This window comes from Pseudonaja textilis, chromosome 4 (assembly GCF_049901715.1).
Source record: "Pseudonaja textilis isolate UNSWEBS1 chromosome 4, rPseTex1.2, whole genome shotgun sequence".
Taxonomy (NCBI): domain Eukaryota; kingdom Metazoa; phylum Chordata; class Lepidosauria; order Squamata; family Elapidae; genus Pseudonaja; species Pseudonaja textilis.
The window spans coordinates 26,089,066-26,106,622 of NC_141993.1; the positions used below are offsets into that span (position 1 = coordinate 26,089,066).

At 40.0% G+C, this 17,557-nt stretch overlaps 1 protein-coding gene across 3 annotated transcripts in view; it reads right to left on the reverse strand.

Moving 5' to 3' along the window:
• Positions 1 to 559: 559 nt before the first annotated feature.
• PDE6C (phosphodiesterase 6C) overlaps positions 560 to 17,557 on the reverse strand; it is a 42,590-nt gene continuing 25,592 nt past the window's right edge. For 2 of the 3 annotated variants that reach the window (XM_087932434.1, XM_026710511.2), the window contains 11 exons: positions 13,427 to 13,573; positions 10,010 to 10,117; positions 9,459 to 9,568; positions 6,752 to 6,839; positions 6,476 to 6,576; positions 5,716 to 5,823; positions 5,562 to 5,625; positions 4,298 to 4,372; positions 4,126 to 4,209; positions 2,983 to 3,142; positions 560 to 1,344 (listed from right to left, as the gene is read on the reverse strand). In XM_087932434.1, the coding sequence (XP_087788560.1) occupies positions 1,283 to 1,344; positions 2,983 to 3,142; positions 4,126 to 4,209; positions 4,298 to 4,372; positions 5,562 to 5,625; positions 5,716 to 5,823; positions 6,476 to 6,576; positions 6,752 to 6,839; positions 9,459 to 9,568; positions 10,010 to 10,117; positions 13,427 to 13,573 (1,107 nt within the window). In that variant the 3' untranslated portion in view covers positions 560 to 1,282. The remainder of the gene's footprint in view (positions 1,345 to 2,982; positions 3,143 to 4,125; positions 4,210 to 4,297; positions 4,373 to 5,561; positions 5,626 to 5,715; positions 5,824 to 6,475; positions 6,577 to 6,751; positions 6,840 to 9,458; positions 9,569 to 10,009; positions 10,118 to 13,426; positions 13,574 to 17,557) is intronic. The other variant, XM_087932433.1, reaches the window with a different exon arrangement.

Consider the following 17,557-nt stretch of genomic DNA (forward strand, 5'->3'; position numbering starts at 1 on the left):
AACTCTTAGGTATTACCATGCTTGTCTTATCATTTCTGTAACCTTGTTTATATTGGGTTTATATTATTACAGAGCAGATCGTAATGAAAATCTCTCCATTGCCCTGTTGTCTTAAACTGCCTCTGAAAGTGATCCATCCATATAGTTTGGGTAATGAATTCAATCAATATGGAGACATAAATATCCATTATTGGATTTCATGGCCTTAAATTTCATGGGTTAGCAGGTTTTCCCATTCTTTTTAGTTTTGGGAAAGACAAATTAGTATTAAAAAACTTCCACCTTGTAATTTTCCGTTTGGATTGTTTTAAACGCCCTTAATGTGGAAATAATGTGTAATTACTACCAAAGAGACAATGATATACAGTAGAAATAATTATAGAAGATATAATTTGTTTGCCTGAGTCAATACAACATTTGTAGGCTAAACTGAAAAATAACCCAAAATACCTTTACGGTTTGTTCACAGCCTTCCGCACTCATATAACCATGATTTGCAATGTTTTTGGTCAGTTTGTGGTATTACTTCCAGTTTTTGGCCAAAAAAAAAAAAATCCCATTGTGAAAAATGGATTTATTTAACAATCACACTGTTAACAACTGCTGCAAAAAATATATATTGAAAAATCAGATCTGATCGTGTGATGCCTTGACTTATGACTACAATGACTTACAACCATAATTCCAGGCTCAATGATGGTTGAAAGTTGAACACTTTCTGTATTAGAATCCTTTTGCGAGATTTAGATATTTTTTTTGAAATAAGCCTGTTTCTAGCCATAAGCTTATGCTGAAAATAGATCTTTCAAAATGAATGAGCTATAACTTTATTGGTAATAGTAAAAGTATAAGAACATAAATTATTCCAGGGGAAATAACTAAACATAATATAAAACTTATTTCTGTGCATTAATAATTACAGTGCTACAATTACAGTGCTCTGTATTGTGCAATATAGAATTTTATCATATGAAATTAACTGAAAGTTGTGTAAAATTATAGTTTCCTGAAAGTTCACAGCATTTAATATATTAAAGACTTGAGAATAGCAGCAACCAAGAAATGAGTCCATAATCACTTTTGACAAAGTTATCTCAAGTTATCAATTTCTTTAAAATGTTCCACTTTCCTTTGGTGAAAATGTTCCATTTTCATTCTTTTAGTTAGTATCAGTAGATGAGTAAAGACTGAACAGTTTATGCTCCATTATATTGATAGAAATCCTTGACCTCACTGAAGATGTTGATAGGTTTCTTGATAGCAGAAATGCTTTTGCATTGAATTATAAAATTATACATGTTTTTGATTTGCCATCTGCTGGTTCTTCATTTCTAACATCATCTACTAATAAAATGCAAAAAAATAGGTATAAATATGCATGCATTATTAATGCATTATTAATTATCAGATGTATAAAACATCATGCCACATGGATATTTTGGAACACAAGTGATAGACTTTTCTCTTAGCTTTAAGCTTTTCTCTTAGTTGATGTGAACCGATTATACCAGATTGTATTTGTTATGATTTTATTCATGTTAAATAGTTCTTTTCTGATTTATTTACATTAGTATTACCAACATTAGAATTAATTTTGAAAATTGGGGATCCCCATCCCCTCCTTCCTTCCCTCTCTCCCTCCCTCCTTTCCTACCTACCTCCCTCCTTCCTTCCCTCCCTCCTTCCCTCCCTCCCTCCTTTCTTCCTTCCTTCCTTCCTTCCTTCCCTCCCTCCCTCCCTCCCTCCCTCCTTCCCTCCCTCCTTCCTTCCTTCCCTCCCTCCCTCCCTCCCTCCCTCCTTCCTTCCTTCCCTCCCTCCCTCCCTTCCTCTCCTCCCTCCCTCCTCCCTTCCTTCCCTCCCTCCCTCCTTCCTTCCTTCCCTCCCTCCCTCCCTCCTTCCTTCCTTCCTCCCTCCCTCCCTTCCTCTCCTCCCTCCCTCCCTTCCTTCCTTCCCTCCCTCCTCCTTCCTTCCTTCCCTCCCTCCCTCCCTCCCTCCCTCCTTCCTTCCTTCCCTCCCTCCCTCCCTCCCTCCCTCCTTCCTTCCTTCCCTCCCTCCCTCCCTTCCTCCTCCCTCCCTCCTCCTTCCTTCCTTCCCTCCCTCCCTCCTTCCTTCCTTCCCTCCCTCCCTCCCTCCCTCCCTCCTTCCCTCCCCTTCCTTCCTCCCTCCCTCCCTCCTTCCTTCCTTCCCTCCTCCTCCCTCCCTCCCTCCCTCCTTCCTTCCTTCCTTCCCTCCCTCCCTCCCTCCCTTCCTCTCCTCCTCCCTCCCTCCTTCCTTCCTTCCCTCCCTCCCTCCCTCCCTCCCTCCTTCCTTCCTTCCTTCCCTCCCTCCCTCCCTTCCTCTCCTCCCTCCCTCCCTCCTTCCTTCCCTCCCTCCCTCCCTCCTTCCTTCCTTCCCTCCCTCCCTCCCTCCCTCCCTCCTTCCCTCCCTCCTTCCTTCCCTCCCTCCCTCCTTCCTTCCTTCCCTCCCTCCCTCCCTCCCTCCCTCCTTCCTTCCTTCCCTCCCTCCCTCCCTTCCTCTCCTCCCTCCCTCCCTCCCTTCCTTCCTTCCTTCCTTCCTTCCTTCCTTCCTTCCTTCCTTCCTTCCTTCCTCCCTCCCTCCCTCCTTTCCCCGAAGAAAGTCTCTGCAACCTAGAACAGACTTTAAACAAAGGGTTGTGAATTTTGGCTGATTTTCTACTTTATTGCTTCGTATTGTTCCAGAATCTTCTGTCTAAACCAATTTAAACTCTTTCATTTAGAGGACTCCTAGGATATTTAGAATTTGCTCATTATGATTTGTCATTATTTACAGTAATCCCTAAGGATAGCTGGGTTAATCTGTTGCAGCAAAGAACTGATGGAATGTACTGCAGACCATGAAATTATATCAATTAAAATTACATTTGGTACCTTAAGTTCCAACTCAGCAAAAATTCTCAGTGTTACTGAAATGTTTGTGTGTATCCATGGATTGCCTGAATCAGCACATTTCTATATGCCTCACCTTTCTTGCTATCAACTTCTAGCTTTTTCTTTTCTTCTTCTTCTTCTTCGAGAGCTTTCATCTTCGCGTCATAAATATCACCTAGAGCTTTCCATTCCACTCGGTTGTTTTGAAGACCATCAAACATAGGTGTAATTTCTTTATGGAACCTTGAGAATTCCTAAGGAAATAGTAGAGCTCCATATACTTACCATTACAACAGAAGATTAGCAGTAGCAATGTATGCATTTTTATACATAGAAAAACCTTTACTGGATAACGAAGAGGATTGTAAAATCTTATCAACCCAATATCTTTCTCCAGGGACACATTCCTTACATATATTACACAAGGAAACTTTATACCTATACCAATATAAATAACTTTATGCCAAATTATTTTCCAAAGCACCAGAGGGCAGGACAAGAAACAATGATTGGAAACTAATCAAAGAGAGAAGCAACCTGGAATGAAGGAGGAACTTCTTAACAGTGAGGACAATTAACCAGTGGAAGAGCTTGCCTTCAGAAATCATGGGTGCTTCATCACTGGAGGTTTTTAAGAAGAGTCTAGACAGTCACTTATCTGAAATAGTATAGGTCCTGCTTGAGCAGGGGATGGGCTAGAAGACCTCAAGGTCCCTTCCATTATATAGCAGCAGGTTTTCCTTTGGCACTTAAGAGTTCCTTCCTTTATTATAGCTCACTGTTTTTAGGAACTATTGTTGATTCCGACACACAACACTAGAATGAGGCTAACATTTCTGATATAAAAATATAGGAGATAATGCATCTCTCTACTGCCACTTTCTCTCAACCTGCATCAAATACTGGACTCATAAGTCAAGAGGAAGATGCAAGTTTCAAGATTGGGAATGCTTTCCTAATATCTGTTTCTGTTTTAATGCAAGCATATTCTGGTTTTACTGAATGTAATGCAGGTGGTTTGACATCTTGACTGGAAAATACATTAACACTTGTAGGAAATATTTCAGAGACTCAACATTCACAAACATATGAGTTTATATGTACAATATATTTGCTTGCTTTAATTAACATCTTGTCTTTTCATCAAAAACAGCTCTGTGCAAATTTAACCTTGTATTTTGTATTTCTATATAAGAACATACATAATAAAAGGGAATGAGATGACATTATCCCTTACCTTATACACAAAGGTACATACAAAATCAATGAAACCACATTGAAGCTTAGGTAATTCATCCTTCTTGGCTCTGTCCATCAAAGGCTAGAAAGGGTTGAAGAAAGTAATTAGTGGGCATGTAACTGGATTGTTAAGATTGAAATCGTGTTGTATAAGATAATAAACTGCTTACAATTGGCTGTTGCTGTAAGACAGTTCTTTCAAGATCGCCTTGCTCCCAAAATTCACTTGCAACCATCAAAGCAACCTAAGAATGGATAATAATTAATGTTATGTTTTTTGCAATAGTTGTCAGTGAATAGATAATTGGTCATGTCCTCCATTAAAGCATGCATTTATTTTATGGATATTTTTTACTATTTTAATGTTTTTAATAGCTTTATAATTTTAGAATTGTAAGTCGCCCAGAATCACTTAGTTGAGGTGGATAGCTATAGAACATGAATGAATGCATGCATGCATATAATATGAATGCACGTATGAATTCATGAATGCCTTCGTTTGCCCATCACACTCAGTTTCTCGCATCTAACATATAGTAGGGTGGATATGGACAGTTATGTGAGGAGTTGAACATGATCAACCTTCCAAGCCCAACACTTGCATATTAAATGTTATATACTACATACAAGTAATTATCAGTGGTACTCAAAATCCTTACTGTAAAATGTTTTTAAGCCTGCCACAGAAGAAAGCTTTCAAGCAGAATTAAAATGGGACTGAATTGTTTTTAAATGTGTTTTTGGTTTTAAATTAATCATGTTTTTTTTTAAAAAAATGGAGTACATACTGGGGACAGAGGCACATGGGAATTGACCTTGGCCTTGCTAACTATCAGGTCTGCATGCAGTGCTGAAAACCAGGGGAAATCTGACTTAAACATTAGTAATAAAAGGAAGTAACCAGCAACACAATTCTATCTATATTTTAATGTAGCCAGATTTGGTGTATTTCATTGCTCCGTGTAAGAGGATATTGTAGAAAAAGACAGAGAAAAGGATTTTTTCCTATGGAAAAAATACTAACCGTTTAGAACAGGGGTCTCCAACCCCAGGCCCACTACCAGGCTGCGTCCCATTCAAAACTGGGCTGCACCCAGTGGCAGGTGAGGGTGCGTACAGGTGTGCAGCACCACTTGTGCAAGTGGGCGGGGGCAGCCAGGAGTGGGACTTCGGGGTTCTCCAAACTGTGCAGAATCTTAACTAGGGGTTGTCCCGAACGCCCAGCAGCCGACCCCTGGGTGTACCTCAGGGCTAGATTGGTCTTTGGGGTGAACTGGAAAGGACTTGTAAGGGAGTTTTGCTTCGTTAAAAAAAAAAAAACATGTCAAATGTCTCCCTAGTTGCATTATATCTAAACTGCTTTGCAAATACAAACACATAGACTGAAGCGCATACATTAAATTCTGAGTTTTGCTTAATTCTTATGGTGCCCACCTTACTTTGCACCTCCCAAGGTTTAGTGATGGCAGAAAGGTCACAGCCGGTCATCATCATAGCCCTTTAAATGAAAACAATAGATTTAGATATTTTTTTTAAAAAAAATCAGTAAATTCCATGATGCAGGAAGAGAAACATTAAATCTACTTACATGATTACTTCTTTTTTGGTAGGGTCCATAGTTATGTATTTAATTGCTTCATTCTCATCTTCCATTTTTTCTGTGACATCCACTATTTTTTGAAACATAGTCCTTTTCCTGAGAAAAATACATAAGTAACTATTGTAATACACATGTCCCATTTTTGTGGGCCTGCTTCAACACCCTGTATTGTGTAAAGAGTTTGAACTTTCACCTTTCCTCCCCTCCAGTTCCCTGTGTACGATCCAAATCTGCTCTCAATGGTCCCTAAGCTCTTAAACCACGTTTGAGAAATATGTGAAAAAAGTCCTGATAGATGCAGGTCAATCAACAGAATTGCGCCACTGAATGTAATTCATAGATTTCAGGAGCCCAGCCAATAGATTAGCTGACAAGGCAGAAAGGAATAATGTTTTATCATGCTATATTTTAAGGATCATAGTGCCCTGACGCTTGAATCATGCTGAGTTTTCTTATTAAATCTCAGTATCGTATTTACATTGGGTTTTTAAGTAGAAATGTTACAGAAAGTACATTGGAATGCCATCGTTTTTAGGAGGCGTAGACATGCAAATGTTCAAATCTGACATAGTCACAGATGAATTCAATTGTTTTAGGTTTTATATCATTTAACTTGCCTTTGACAATGATTAAAACCACAAAAGAGCAAAATAAAAGGGCTCTTTAAAATTAGAATAGGACAAAATGCAATAATGTTAATGGGCATAAGAAGACTTTATTGTTTTGTAATAGGAAGTAAAGGACTTACTTGAAATACAGAGCCAAGTCAGTTGCTATGATGCAAACTTCAAATATATGTAGAACATTTTCGTGCTGGCGTTTATTTAGATTTTGGAAGATGTTTAAACTCTGCAGAATAAAGATTTTTTTTTTTTTTGCAAGTCAGTATTGCTTCCAAAGTAGAAAAATAGCATTTCCTCCATGTAGGAATGCTATTGTTTGGCTATAGATAATAGGAATATTTTATGAAATGAATGAATGAATATTTTATGTAATGAATGAATGAATGAAAATAAGCACAGACCTCATCTTGTAGCAGGGTTTTACTGTACTCTAGATGGTGCCTTTCTAAAATGGAGGAGCCATGGAGTCTTGCCAATGGAGCTGCTGACCTGGTGAAACATTAGAGAATTGAAAATACACCAGGGTTCTTCCACCCCTAAATCTTTGTACATTTTAGAACAACCCGTGAAATAGAGGCAACATTTTTTTTCCATGCCCAGAATGTCCCTGGAATATCTCCTTATTTGAGAAAATCTGGGACAAAAAAGACACATTAAGGCAGGGGTGTCAAACTCAAGGCCCAGGGCCCAGATCCAGCCGCGGGGTGCTTAGATCTGGCCCATGGGGCCATCCCGGAAACAAAAAAAGACCGGCCCATGGTGCCTCTGCTCGTTTTCACTGGCAGAGCGCTCGGGCCACCTCAGGCGTCCCCGACATGAGAGACGTCAAGCTGACCATGCCCAACCTGGCCACGCCCACCCCGGCCCCCTGAGATCAAACACACGGCCCTCAATGAAATCGAGTTTGACACCCCTGCATTAAGGCCTTGTTTAACATTCCTATTTTATCTCTTAACATTCATGGAAACCTAACTCCAAAGCAAGTTAGATTTGTTAGATTTTGAGGAACAAAACAGGTACTTTCAGCTCTGCAAAGCTCATGACTTATATTTTGCCCTTTGACTTCCGATAGTCTTCATGTGGCAAAACAATTTGCCTATTCTTCAAAGATTCTTTACACCCCTCCAACGGCACTTATGTATTTATTTAATATTAAGCTTGTTTACATGTAAATTCCCCACTTCTGATATAGAGTTTTTCATTGTTTCTTATCAATGAAGTCCTAACAACAGATCTTCCTGCTAGTTAGTCTCTGATTCCAGAACTTTGGAGCTCAACCAGACCAAAAGCTCAGGTGATCTCAGCAATCCTCTCTGGAGACCCCAGAGACAAGTTTCTTGGGCCAGCTGTGACTGTTAAATCAGCCATTGTCTGTTCTCCACCATTTGCAATGTCTGAGATGTAACGCATGTATCAGATTATAGAACAACCTTGATACCGAGTTTTTTTCATTTCAGTTATTTTGAATTCAACAAATAAAAAGTCTCCTTAAAAATTATTATCACCTTCATCGTGATTATGATTTATACCTCTCTCACTTTCAGAGAAACTCAGAGAAGTTTAAGAATAAATAAACCAGATTGTGATTGAAGAATTTGACGTTTAGAAAAACCTATGAAAGAAGGAAACTACATCACAATCTTAGAGAAATAAGGTAAAATATAAATGGGACTGCTATTAAGCAAAGCAGAGGCTGCTCCTTTATAACAATTTTTCTTTTCGTTCTACCTTTTTTATTTACTTATTATTTTGCTTTTGTTATTTTTCTCTTTCAGAATTTGCATTGCTTTTATTCTTTTAAAGTTTTAAAATAAAATTACACATGCATGAGTGTACACAAACACATACACACACAATAAAAGTGGCAAGAAAATTAACAGTGGCTTTCTTCTTCAAAATAAACTTAAAATAATCTAAAAATCATCCAGTTTTGGACTGGTAAACTCACAAATTCCTGAGTGGATGTTATCTCTAACTGTTGTTTTTAAATCTGATTCCCAGCTGAGCATCTCTTTGGAAAGAGTTATATAGTAAGGATGTTGCTGTGGAGATGCTACCAGAAAGTTGAAACCCAGGTGAATGGATTGAAGAATAGGAGAGCACCCCAGTTTTGCCATGTTCCTTCAGAAGTAGTATGATCTTATCCAAGAAGATTGACTTCACAATTCCATCCATCTCTTCTCTGATATGGATTCAGCTTCAGTTCCTGGGGCCTCAATCATCATTGCATCCAGACCACTGTCAAGCAACTGCACAACCTTTTCTCATTCAGGTGGAAAGGGGAGAGGCAGCTAAGAATCATCAGCATATTGATGACATTGAACTCCAGATCTGAGGTTGCACAGATGTAGATATCAGATAACAAAGGGGAGAGAATTGAACCCAGTGGGATCCACTAATTGAGTGACATGGGCCAAGCAAAAATCTATTGCCACACCTTGGGGCAGTTCTGCAGGTAAGGATGGAGCTACCCTCCAGTACCACACACACACACCTAGGACAGTCCAACAACATCCCCTTCTCAGGGTCCCAAAGACCTCTGGGAGATCAAAGAGGATCAGCATCTAGTCTCGCCCCAATGTCCAGCACTCACTGTGTCTCTCTCACAGTAGAAGTTATTAATTGAAGGTAGCCAAAGCTGTTTCTGTGCTTCACCCACGTTTGAAGACGACATTTAAAAGCAGGCACCATAGTACTATTATAGCAGGCCACAAATAAAAGCACCAAGCCTTGGGTGAAGTATAGCCGGTCTTCATATTCCATTTTCAGGAATGAGGGAGATGGGCAAGTTTTCTCACCATCCCCATTCCACCTTAAAGAGAAAAGTCATGCAAGGGTTTGTACTCCCTGACTATCAACTCCTGCAGTAGCTAAGTAGAACCCTATATTCAGCAGCTGTGAATTTCCATGCTTAATACATATTGAGTTTGGCTCTGAATGTTCAACTGGACAGGATTGTTTAGACTGACTTGTGGCCTTCCCAGAGCATTGCATACTCTTCTCAGTCAGGTATATGCAAGAATGCTAGTTTAAGCATGAAATGTTTTATAATGACATGAAATAACACATTATTTAGTAATTAAAGATACAAAGAAATGAACTACTCACTTCATTTGAAATAAGTTGTTGGTTCCTCGATGATCAATATCATGGCAGAAAGCTGCAGCTACCATAGCAAAGGCTTCTAGGTCAGTATAATATTTCTTTAACTTACCGGTCTATAAAAAGAGAGACATTTAAAATCATTTCTTTATATCTACATGTACATGTACTGGTATATCTCTGTCTAGTATATATCTGTATCTAAATCAACTGTACACCTACCCCTATACAGCATATCATATCATATCATATCATATATCATATCATATCATATCATATCTATCTCTATCTATCTATCTATCTATCTATCTATCTATCTATCTATCTATCTATCTATCTCTTTATATCTATATTTTTATCTTTATCTATATCTATTATCTATCTATCTATCTGTCTGTCTATCTATCTATCTATTTATCTATCTATCTATCTATCTATCTATCTATCTATCTATCTATCTATCTATCTATCTATCTCTATATAGATAGTCTACCTATGTATCCATCCATCATAATGAAAAGGAAACTAAGGCTTAGATCCAAAGAAACAACCAATACCATCAAAAGAGCAAACATGGTCTGTCCGACATTAAATCCATGCCTCCAGTTGTGGTAAGTGATGTCACGATATCCTTTTCTGATTGTGTACATCCATCTTGTGAGTACCTGTGAAAAATGGAGACATTCCATTCTCTTACCATTGTATGGTATTTGTGAACATTGTATAGGATAACAGCTTTAATGGTCATAATGAAATGATAAGGCAAGTGAGAGAGATATACTTTCAGTTTCACAAAATTGTGTCAGCCTTGCCAGGTAGTCCAGCCCAGGCAAGAGTTACACGTAAGAGTGATTTCATTTTAAGCTTACATTAACAGAATCTTGCAAGTTTCATAGAAATTTCATAGAATAACAGAGTTGGAAGGGACCTTGGAGGTCAGGTCATCTAGTCCACCCCCCCTGCTCAAGCAGGAGAATCTGTCCCAATTGTTAGCCTCTACCTAGGATCGAACTCACAGCCTCCTGATTGTGAGGCAAGAGCTCCACCTCTAGGCCACTGGAGCTGCTGAAAGTACATTTTGACATTCATAGTCCAAAAAACCTAGGAAGCCCCCTTCTGTGATGTATGCTTGTGCTGTCCAGACAGTATATATTTATTTGGAAATTGGGAGCTGTCCCCTCTTGGGAAATGTAGTTCATGTCATGTGGTCACATCTGTAATCCTGATTGGTCACTGAATTGACCCTTGGTTGGGTTGGGGGAGTTTCCTTTATTCTTGCTCGGACTCCAGCAGCATCGTGCTGCTTTGCTCCATCGTTATGGGATGAAGATAAAAGTACTTTCACACTATGAAGTCAACTATGCAAAGAATTGGACATTAGATGAATCTCGACGTAACTGTGAGTTATACCTTGAGGATGCCTTGTGATCCAATAAAGAAACTTTGTATGGAAGCCTTTGCAGAGTTTGCCTGACTGTCTTTATATTCAGCCAGCAATTTAAAGACAGAACAATGAAAATACAGTTATCTTCATCCCATAACGTTGGAGCAAAGCGGCACAATGCTGCTGGTGTCCAAGCAAGAATAATGCAAACTCCCCCAATCCAACCAAGGGTCAATTCAGTGACCAGTCATGATTACAGATGTGACCACATGACATGAACTACATTTCCCATGATGCATTAACTACATTTCCCAAGAGGCATTCCCTTAAGGGGACAGCTCCCAAACCCCAATTAACTATCCCAATTCCCAATTAACTATATACTGTCTGGACAGCACAATGCTGCACCCCATTCATTCTGCTGGTTCAGCTGCCTCTAGTCTTATCTGGCTGTTACCTAGTTTGCAGCTCTCCCTTTTGTCCCCCAAGGTCATGGCCACATCCCAATCCAGTTATAGAGGAAAGATGGATTTGTGCTAGAGTCCCCTGGTCACGTTGCCAGTTGTTGTTTGAACAGGAGACAAGAGCTCAAGAGAAGTCCCAAAATTATATATCAATTCTGTCTGGGTGTGTGTTACACCATCCAAAATTTAACTTGGAAAGTCCCTCAGATCCTGGGGGCACTTTATCCAGCGTGCAGCCTTAGACTTGCTAGGATTAGATCACCGTCTCCAAATAATAAGAAGAGCCTTGATGGCATCACTTGTGCAGCATCACTTGAGCAGATCTGTACAGCAGAGTATCCTCTGCATGCCGATGATACTTAACCTCATGCCAATAGATGATATCACCCAGTGGATTCATGTGAATATTAAATAGGAGGGGAGAATGCGCAGAACCACGCGGGAGTTTATAAAATAGGAACCTAAGGCTAAATTTCTCCCCTCCTACCAACAACAACTGGAATCTGTCCCAGAAAGGAAGAAGAGAAGGCCATGCCCTTATTTCCAATCCCTGAAGTCAGCCAAGAAGGATACCCAAACTGATGGCATTGAAGGCCACTGAGAAATCAAGAAGGGACAGAATAGGCGCACTATCCCATCCTGATCTTGTCAAACAGCATGAGCTAATATGATCCCTAAACAGGACTACCAACTGGCATTCTGTGGATACAATAAAAGATAATGGTTTCCCTTGTTCAGTCATATTCTGACTCCAGGGTGCGATGGTCATCTCCTTTTCTTGGCCAAGTGAGCCAGTGTTGTCCAGATATTTTCCAAGGCCATGTGGCCAGTATGGCTATGCACCAAAGGCACACAGAACATTGTTACTTTCCCACCGGTGGTACCTATTTATCTACTCACATTTGCACACTCTCAAACTGCTAAGTCGGCAGGGACTGGGGCAGGAACAGGAGCTCAACATGTTGTACGGTGCTTGGGTTTCAAACCTGGGTGGTCAGCTTTCCAGCTGACAAGCTCAGCTTGTTTTACCGCTGAGCCATCATGCCCCAATAGGTACAATTGGAATGGGGAAATAATTAAATTTTGCCATTCTTATCATGCCAAGATAACCCTTCATAAAAGCTCAATTGGATTCACTCTTTGTTCTCTCTCTTGCAGAACTCTAGGTTCTCTTTCGCTTTGTCTCCCCCAATGTCTACAGAGATTCTCAGTCATCCAGGTCATGATTGTCTCAAAGGTGCTTTTTCAAGAGGCAACTGGACTTTCTGGTTTTTCTTTTGAAGATGTTTCGCTTCTCATCCAAGAAGCTCCTTCATCTCTGAATGAGAAGCGAAACATCTTCAAAGGAAAACCAGAAAGTCCAGTTGCCTCTAGAAGAAGTCATCTCCTCAAATGCCTTTGAAACCTAGGAATTTTTTCCAGATCCACATGCAGTAGGCACATTCCCATGTAAGGCTGTCACATCCCCTCATTCCAGAGGGTGACTAACAGGGCATTGAATCATGCACCAGAGCCTTAGAAATAACTCCAAAATTCCTTCTGAAACCCAGTGGGATCTCATCATGGGCCCCTTCGATGTCACATCTAGAATGCGTTTTCTGGTACATTTTCTCCTCAGGCAGGCCTATTGTGAAATCAGTATCCATTGTCAAAGATCACATGTCATGGATTTCATCCTGAACCATCTTTATTGGGGGGGGGAAGCAGGGGTGGGCTGCTGGAGTTTGCAGGGGTTCAGGAGAGCTCCTAGCTAAGATTCTGTGTAGTTAGGAGAACCCCCTAATCACACTCCTGGCTGGCCCCGCCCACCCTGCCCCACCCCTCCCAGGAGTCCCCACACGGCCCATTTTGGATGCAGGGTGCACGCAGAAGCTTGGGGAGAGTGAAAAACGGGCCTCCTGGAAGTTTGGGAAGGCAGGCTCTGGAGAGCCTCTGGAGCCCGGGGAGACCATTTTAACCCTCCCAGAAACTTGAGGAAAGCCTCCGGAGCCCAGGGAGGGCAAAAACATCCCACCCACCATGGTGCAGGAGGCTGACTAGGCCACGCCCACCCAGCAACTGGGTAGAGAACCCTTTGCTAAAAATTTTGAAGCCCGCCCCTGGAAAAAAGGCGAAATGAACCCGACCTGTGGTGGTACTTTGAACTTCTCTATGATTTTTAACTGGAAGAACATTTGTATGCCACACTTGATTAAGTCATGATCTGTAACGGGGAAGTCGCTGAAGTGAAATTCAAAAAGTTCAGCAGTGCCTGGATCCGGCAATTCTTCTGCCTGTTGAAGGAGAAAAAGCAAGATAACCTCACTTGGAGTGGTAAAAGTTTTTGCGAGTTATCACTTTGCTCAGCGTTTATTGTTTAGGGGGAGAAGTGCCTCACTAGCCACTTGGAATGATCACCTATGCAGAATTCTCATGTTTCAAGAGGCACGTCTGATATAAAAACTTAACCTGTTCCATAATTATGAATTTATTTTTGCAAGGAAAAATATTTTTATGGGCAGTGAAATTTATTGCTACCTGGTAGTTTCTGTAAGATATCAGTTAAAGAAAAGATCGTCTGAACTATCCAGATCAGGGGTCCCCAAACTTGGCAACTTTAAGACTTGTGGACTTCAACTCCCAGAATTCTCCAGCCAGCTATGCTGAATTCTGGGAGTTCAAGACCACAAGTTTTAAAGTTGCCAAGTTTGGAGACCTCTGATCCAGATCATTCGCTGTAGCATGAAGATCTATTTTACAGTGCCCCTTCGAACAAAATCGGGCTCGTTAAATAGACCCTGTGTATGCATAGATGGGGCATTGAACCTTTAGCTCAAAGGTCTGCAATTTCAGGAAAAGAAGCAGAAGGGAAAATTAGGACTAGTGTCCTAATAAAATGATTCTGTATAACTGTAAAGGGCTCCCTAATCCGGTTTCTTATTACAATGAGCAGTCTGATGCTTTAAGAAGCCTGACAAGCAGGGGATTAATGGCACTTTCAGGTCATGCTCTCCAGCTGTCAGATGTTGCTAATTGAGCATTACAGAATAACAGAGTTGGAAAGGACCTTGAAGGTCTTCTAATCCAATCCCTATTCAAGTAGGGGATCTATACCATTCCGGACAAACGGCTGGTCAGTCTCTTCTTGAAATCCTCCAGTGATGGAGCACCTACAACTTCTGGAGGCAAGCAATTTCATTAATTAATTATTCTCACTGTTAGGAAATTTCTCCTTAATTTTGGTTTGGACCTCTCTTTGATAACCTTCATTCATTATTTCTTCTCCTAGTCACAGGTGCTTTGGGGAAATAGGTTGATGCCCATCTCAAATATTGGAAGACCTGCCATCATGTCACATTAGTGCCTCTCTGTGTTAGACTAGACATGCTTAATTCATGGCTCAACGCATCTCTCCCTGACTCCATTACCACAGTAATAGACTATTGTGTTTACCGATCCAATCGTGAAATCCGTAGAGGAAGTGGTGTTGCTATCTTCTATAAAAAGTCCCTACATCTAAAAAACATCCAAGTTACCCGGGAGCTTGCTATTCCTGAGACCATCGTCTGTGAACTGTCCTTAAATATCACATTTCGGTTCTTACTATGTTACAGAGCCCCTGATGATGACATCGAACATGTAAACAAGCTAGATACACTACTAACATGGGCAGCATCATGCCCACACGCTTTTATCTTTCTTGGTGACTTCAATCTACCTCATATTAACTGGACCCTTAACGAATGTACAACTGAAACCACACATGCAGCCTTCTACAATGCAGTAACAAATCTGGGACTAGAACAACTAGTAACCAACAACACTAGACTTAACAACTGCCTCAATCTCATCTTCTGCAATAGTTTGAATTCAACTTACAGAATACAAATTAAAGAACCCTTTCCAACAGTGACCACAACATGATTGACTTTTGTCTCAACATACGTCCACACAAAAATCATCACAATGACAGAATCCTGAATTATAACTTCAAAAAAGGCAATTATGATCTTATAAATAACGATCTCTCACCCCTTGATTGGCAATTTCTATTCACTGGATGCAATACTGTTGAAAACCGTTACAACATATTTTTACTTTAAGTCAAAAGGGTCATCAAACTATATGTACCATTAACAACTCCCAAAACCAGAAAAAACAAGTTACCCATAACAACAAGGAAGCTTCTATCCAAAAAGAAATCACTTTGGTGAAAAAACAAATCTGGTCACATTGCCAACTTCAAAAGCCGATACAAAAATTTATGCCATCAGATAAAAACTGAATGAACCAATTATCACATTAAACAAGAAGAAAACCTTCTACACACCAATTCCACCCACGCTTTCTACAATTTTGTAAACAACAAACTAAAAGACTCAAGGTCCATCCCACCAGGACCTAATGGTAAAGACTGCAACGACAACACTATTAAAGCCAACTTCTTTAACACATTCTTCGGCTCAGTGTTTGTAAACAGCAATGGATCATGCCCAGTATTTCCTAGTCAAACCACAGACAACTACAATGATCGATTTTACATATCGATTTTACAGAAGACAATGTTGAAAAAGCACTATGCAATCTAAAACCATCTCTATCTATTGGACTGGACGGAATATGTGCCTACTTCTTAAAAAAGCTATCCACTGCCATAGCTGAACCTCTAAGCATAATCTTTGAAAAATCTTTCAGGACCAGCTCCTTGCCAAAACTATGGTCACAAGCCACAGTCATCCCCATCTTCAAAAAGGGAGACCCCAGCCTAGTTGAAAATTACAGACCAATCTCTTTATGCTGCATCACCTGTAAAGTCATGGAATCAATTATTAACCAACCCATCATCCTCCACTTAGAAACAAACAACCTACTCTCTAATAAACAATTTGGTTTCAGGAAAAAACTATCATGTAATATGCAACTCTTACACTGCAAAAACATATGGACTACACAACTCGATCAGGGCAAAGCAATAGACGCAATCTACATAGACTTCTGTAAAGCCTTTACTTCAGTGGTACACGACAAACTACTCCTAAAACTAAAATCTTACGGTATCTCTGGACACCTGCATAACTGGATAGAAGCATTCCTGTCAAACAGATAACAAATGGTCAAAATTGGGAGCGTCCTATCAAATACTGTACCTATCAACAGTGGTGTCCCCCAAGGCAGTGTTCTAGGACCAACTCTTTTTATTCTCTACATAAATGACCTCTGTGATCATATCAAGAGCAACTGCATTCTCTTCACTGATGATGTAAAGCTATTCAACACCACAGACAATACTTCTACCCTTCAAAAAGACCTTGACTATGTATCAGAATGGTCAAAGAAATGGCAACTTCAAATCTCAATAAATAAATGCTCTGTCCTACATATTGGCAAAAAAAAACAGAAAATAAAATACAGGCTGAATAGTCAAGACCTTGTTGATGATCCAAACACTGTCAAGGATCTTGGAGTACTCATCTCAAATTATCTAAGTGCTAGAGCCCACTGTAACTACATAGCCAAAAAAGCGTTAAGAGTTGTTAACCTAATCTTACATAGCTTTTTCTCTGGTAACATTACACTAATAACTAGAGCATTACAAAACATTTGCTAGACCAATACTTGAATACAGCTCATCGGTCTGGAACCCACATTATGTATCTGATATTAACCCAGTTGAGAAAGTCCAGAAATATTTCACAAGAAGAGTTCTCCACTCCTCTACTCATTGCAGAATACCTTATGCCACCAGACTTGAAATTCTAGACCTAAAAAACCTAGAACTACGTTGCCTTCGGTCCGATCTAAGTATAGTATATAAAATCATACATTGCAGTGTCCTATCTGTCAATGAATACTTCAGCTTCAACCATAACAACACAAGAGCACACAATAGATACAAACTCAAGGTTAACCGCACCAAACTTGATTGCAGGAAATACAACTTCAGCAACAGAGTGGTCAATGTTTGGAATACTCTACCTGACTCTGTGGTTTCTTCCCCAAACCCCCAAAACTTTAACCTTATACTGTCCACTATTGACCTCACCCCTTTCCTGAGAGGTCTCTAGGGGGCGTGCATAAGCGCACCAACCTGCCTACCCTCTCTGTCCTATTGTTTCTTTTATTTTTTTTATTTTTCTTATATGCATCCATGTATTCATAACTATGTTTTTACTTATACCTATTATCTTGTAAGCAATTGACTAAATAAATAAAAATAAATTAATTCCCACAACCATTCCTCATTTGGTTTAGCCTGCAGACTCCTAAATCATCTTCGT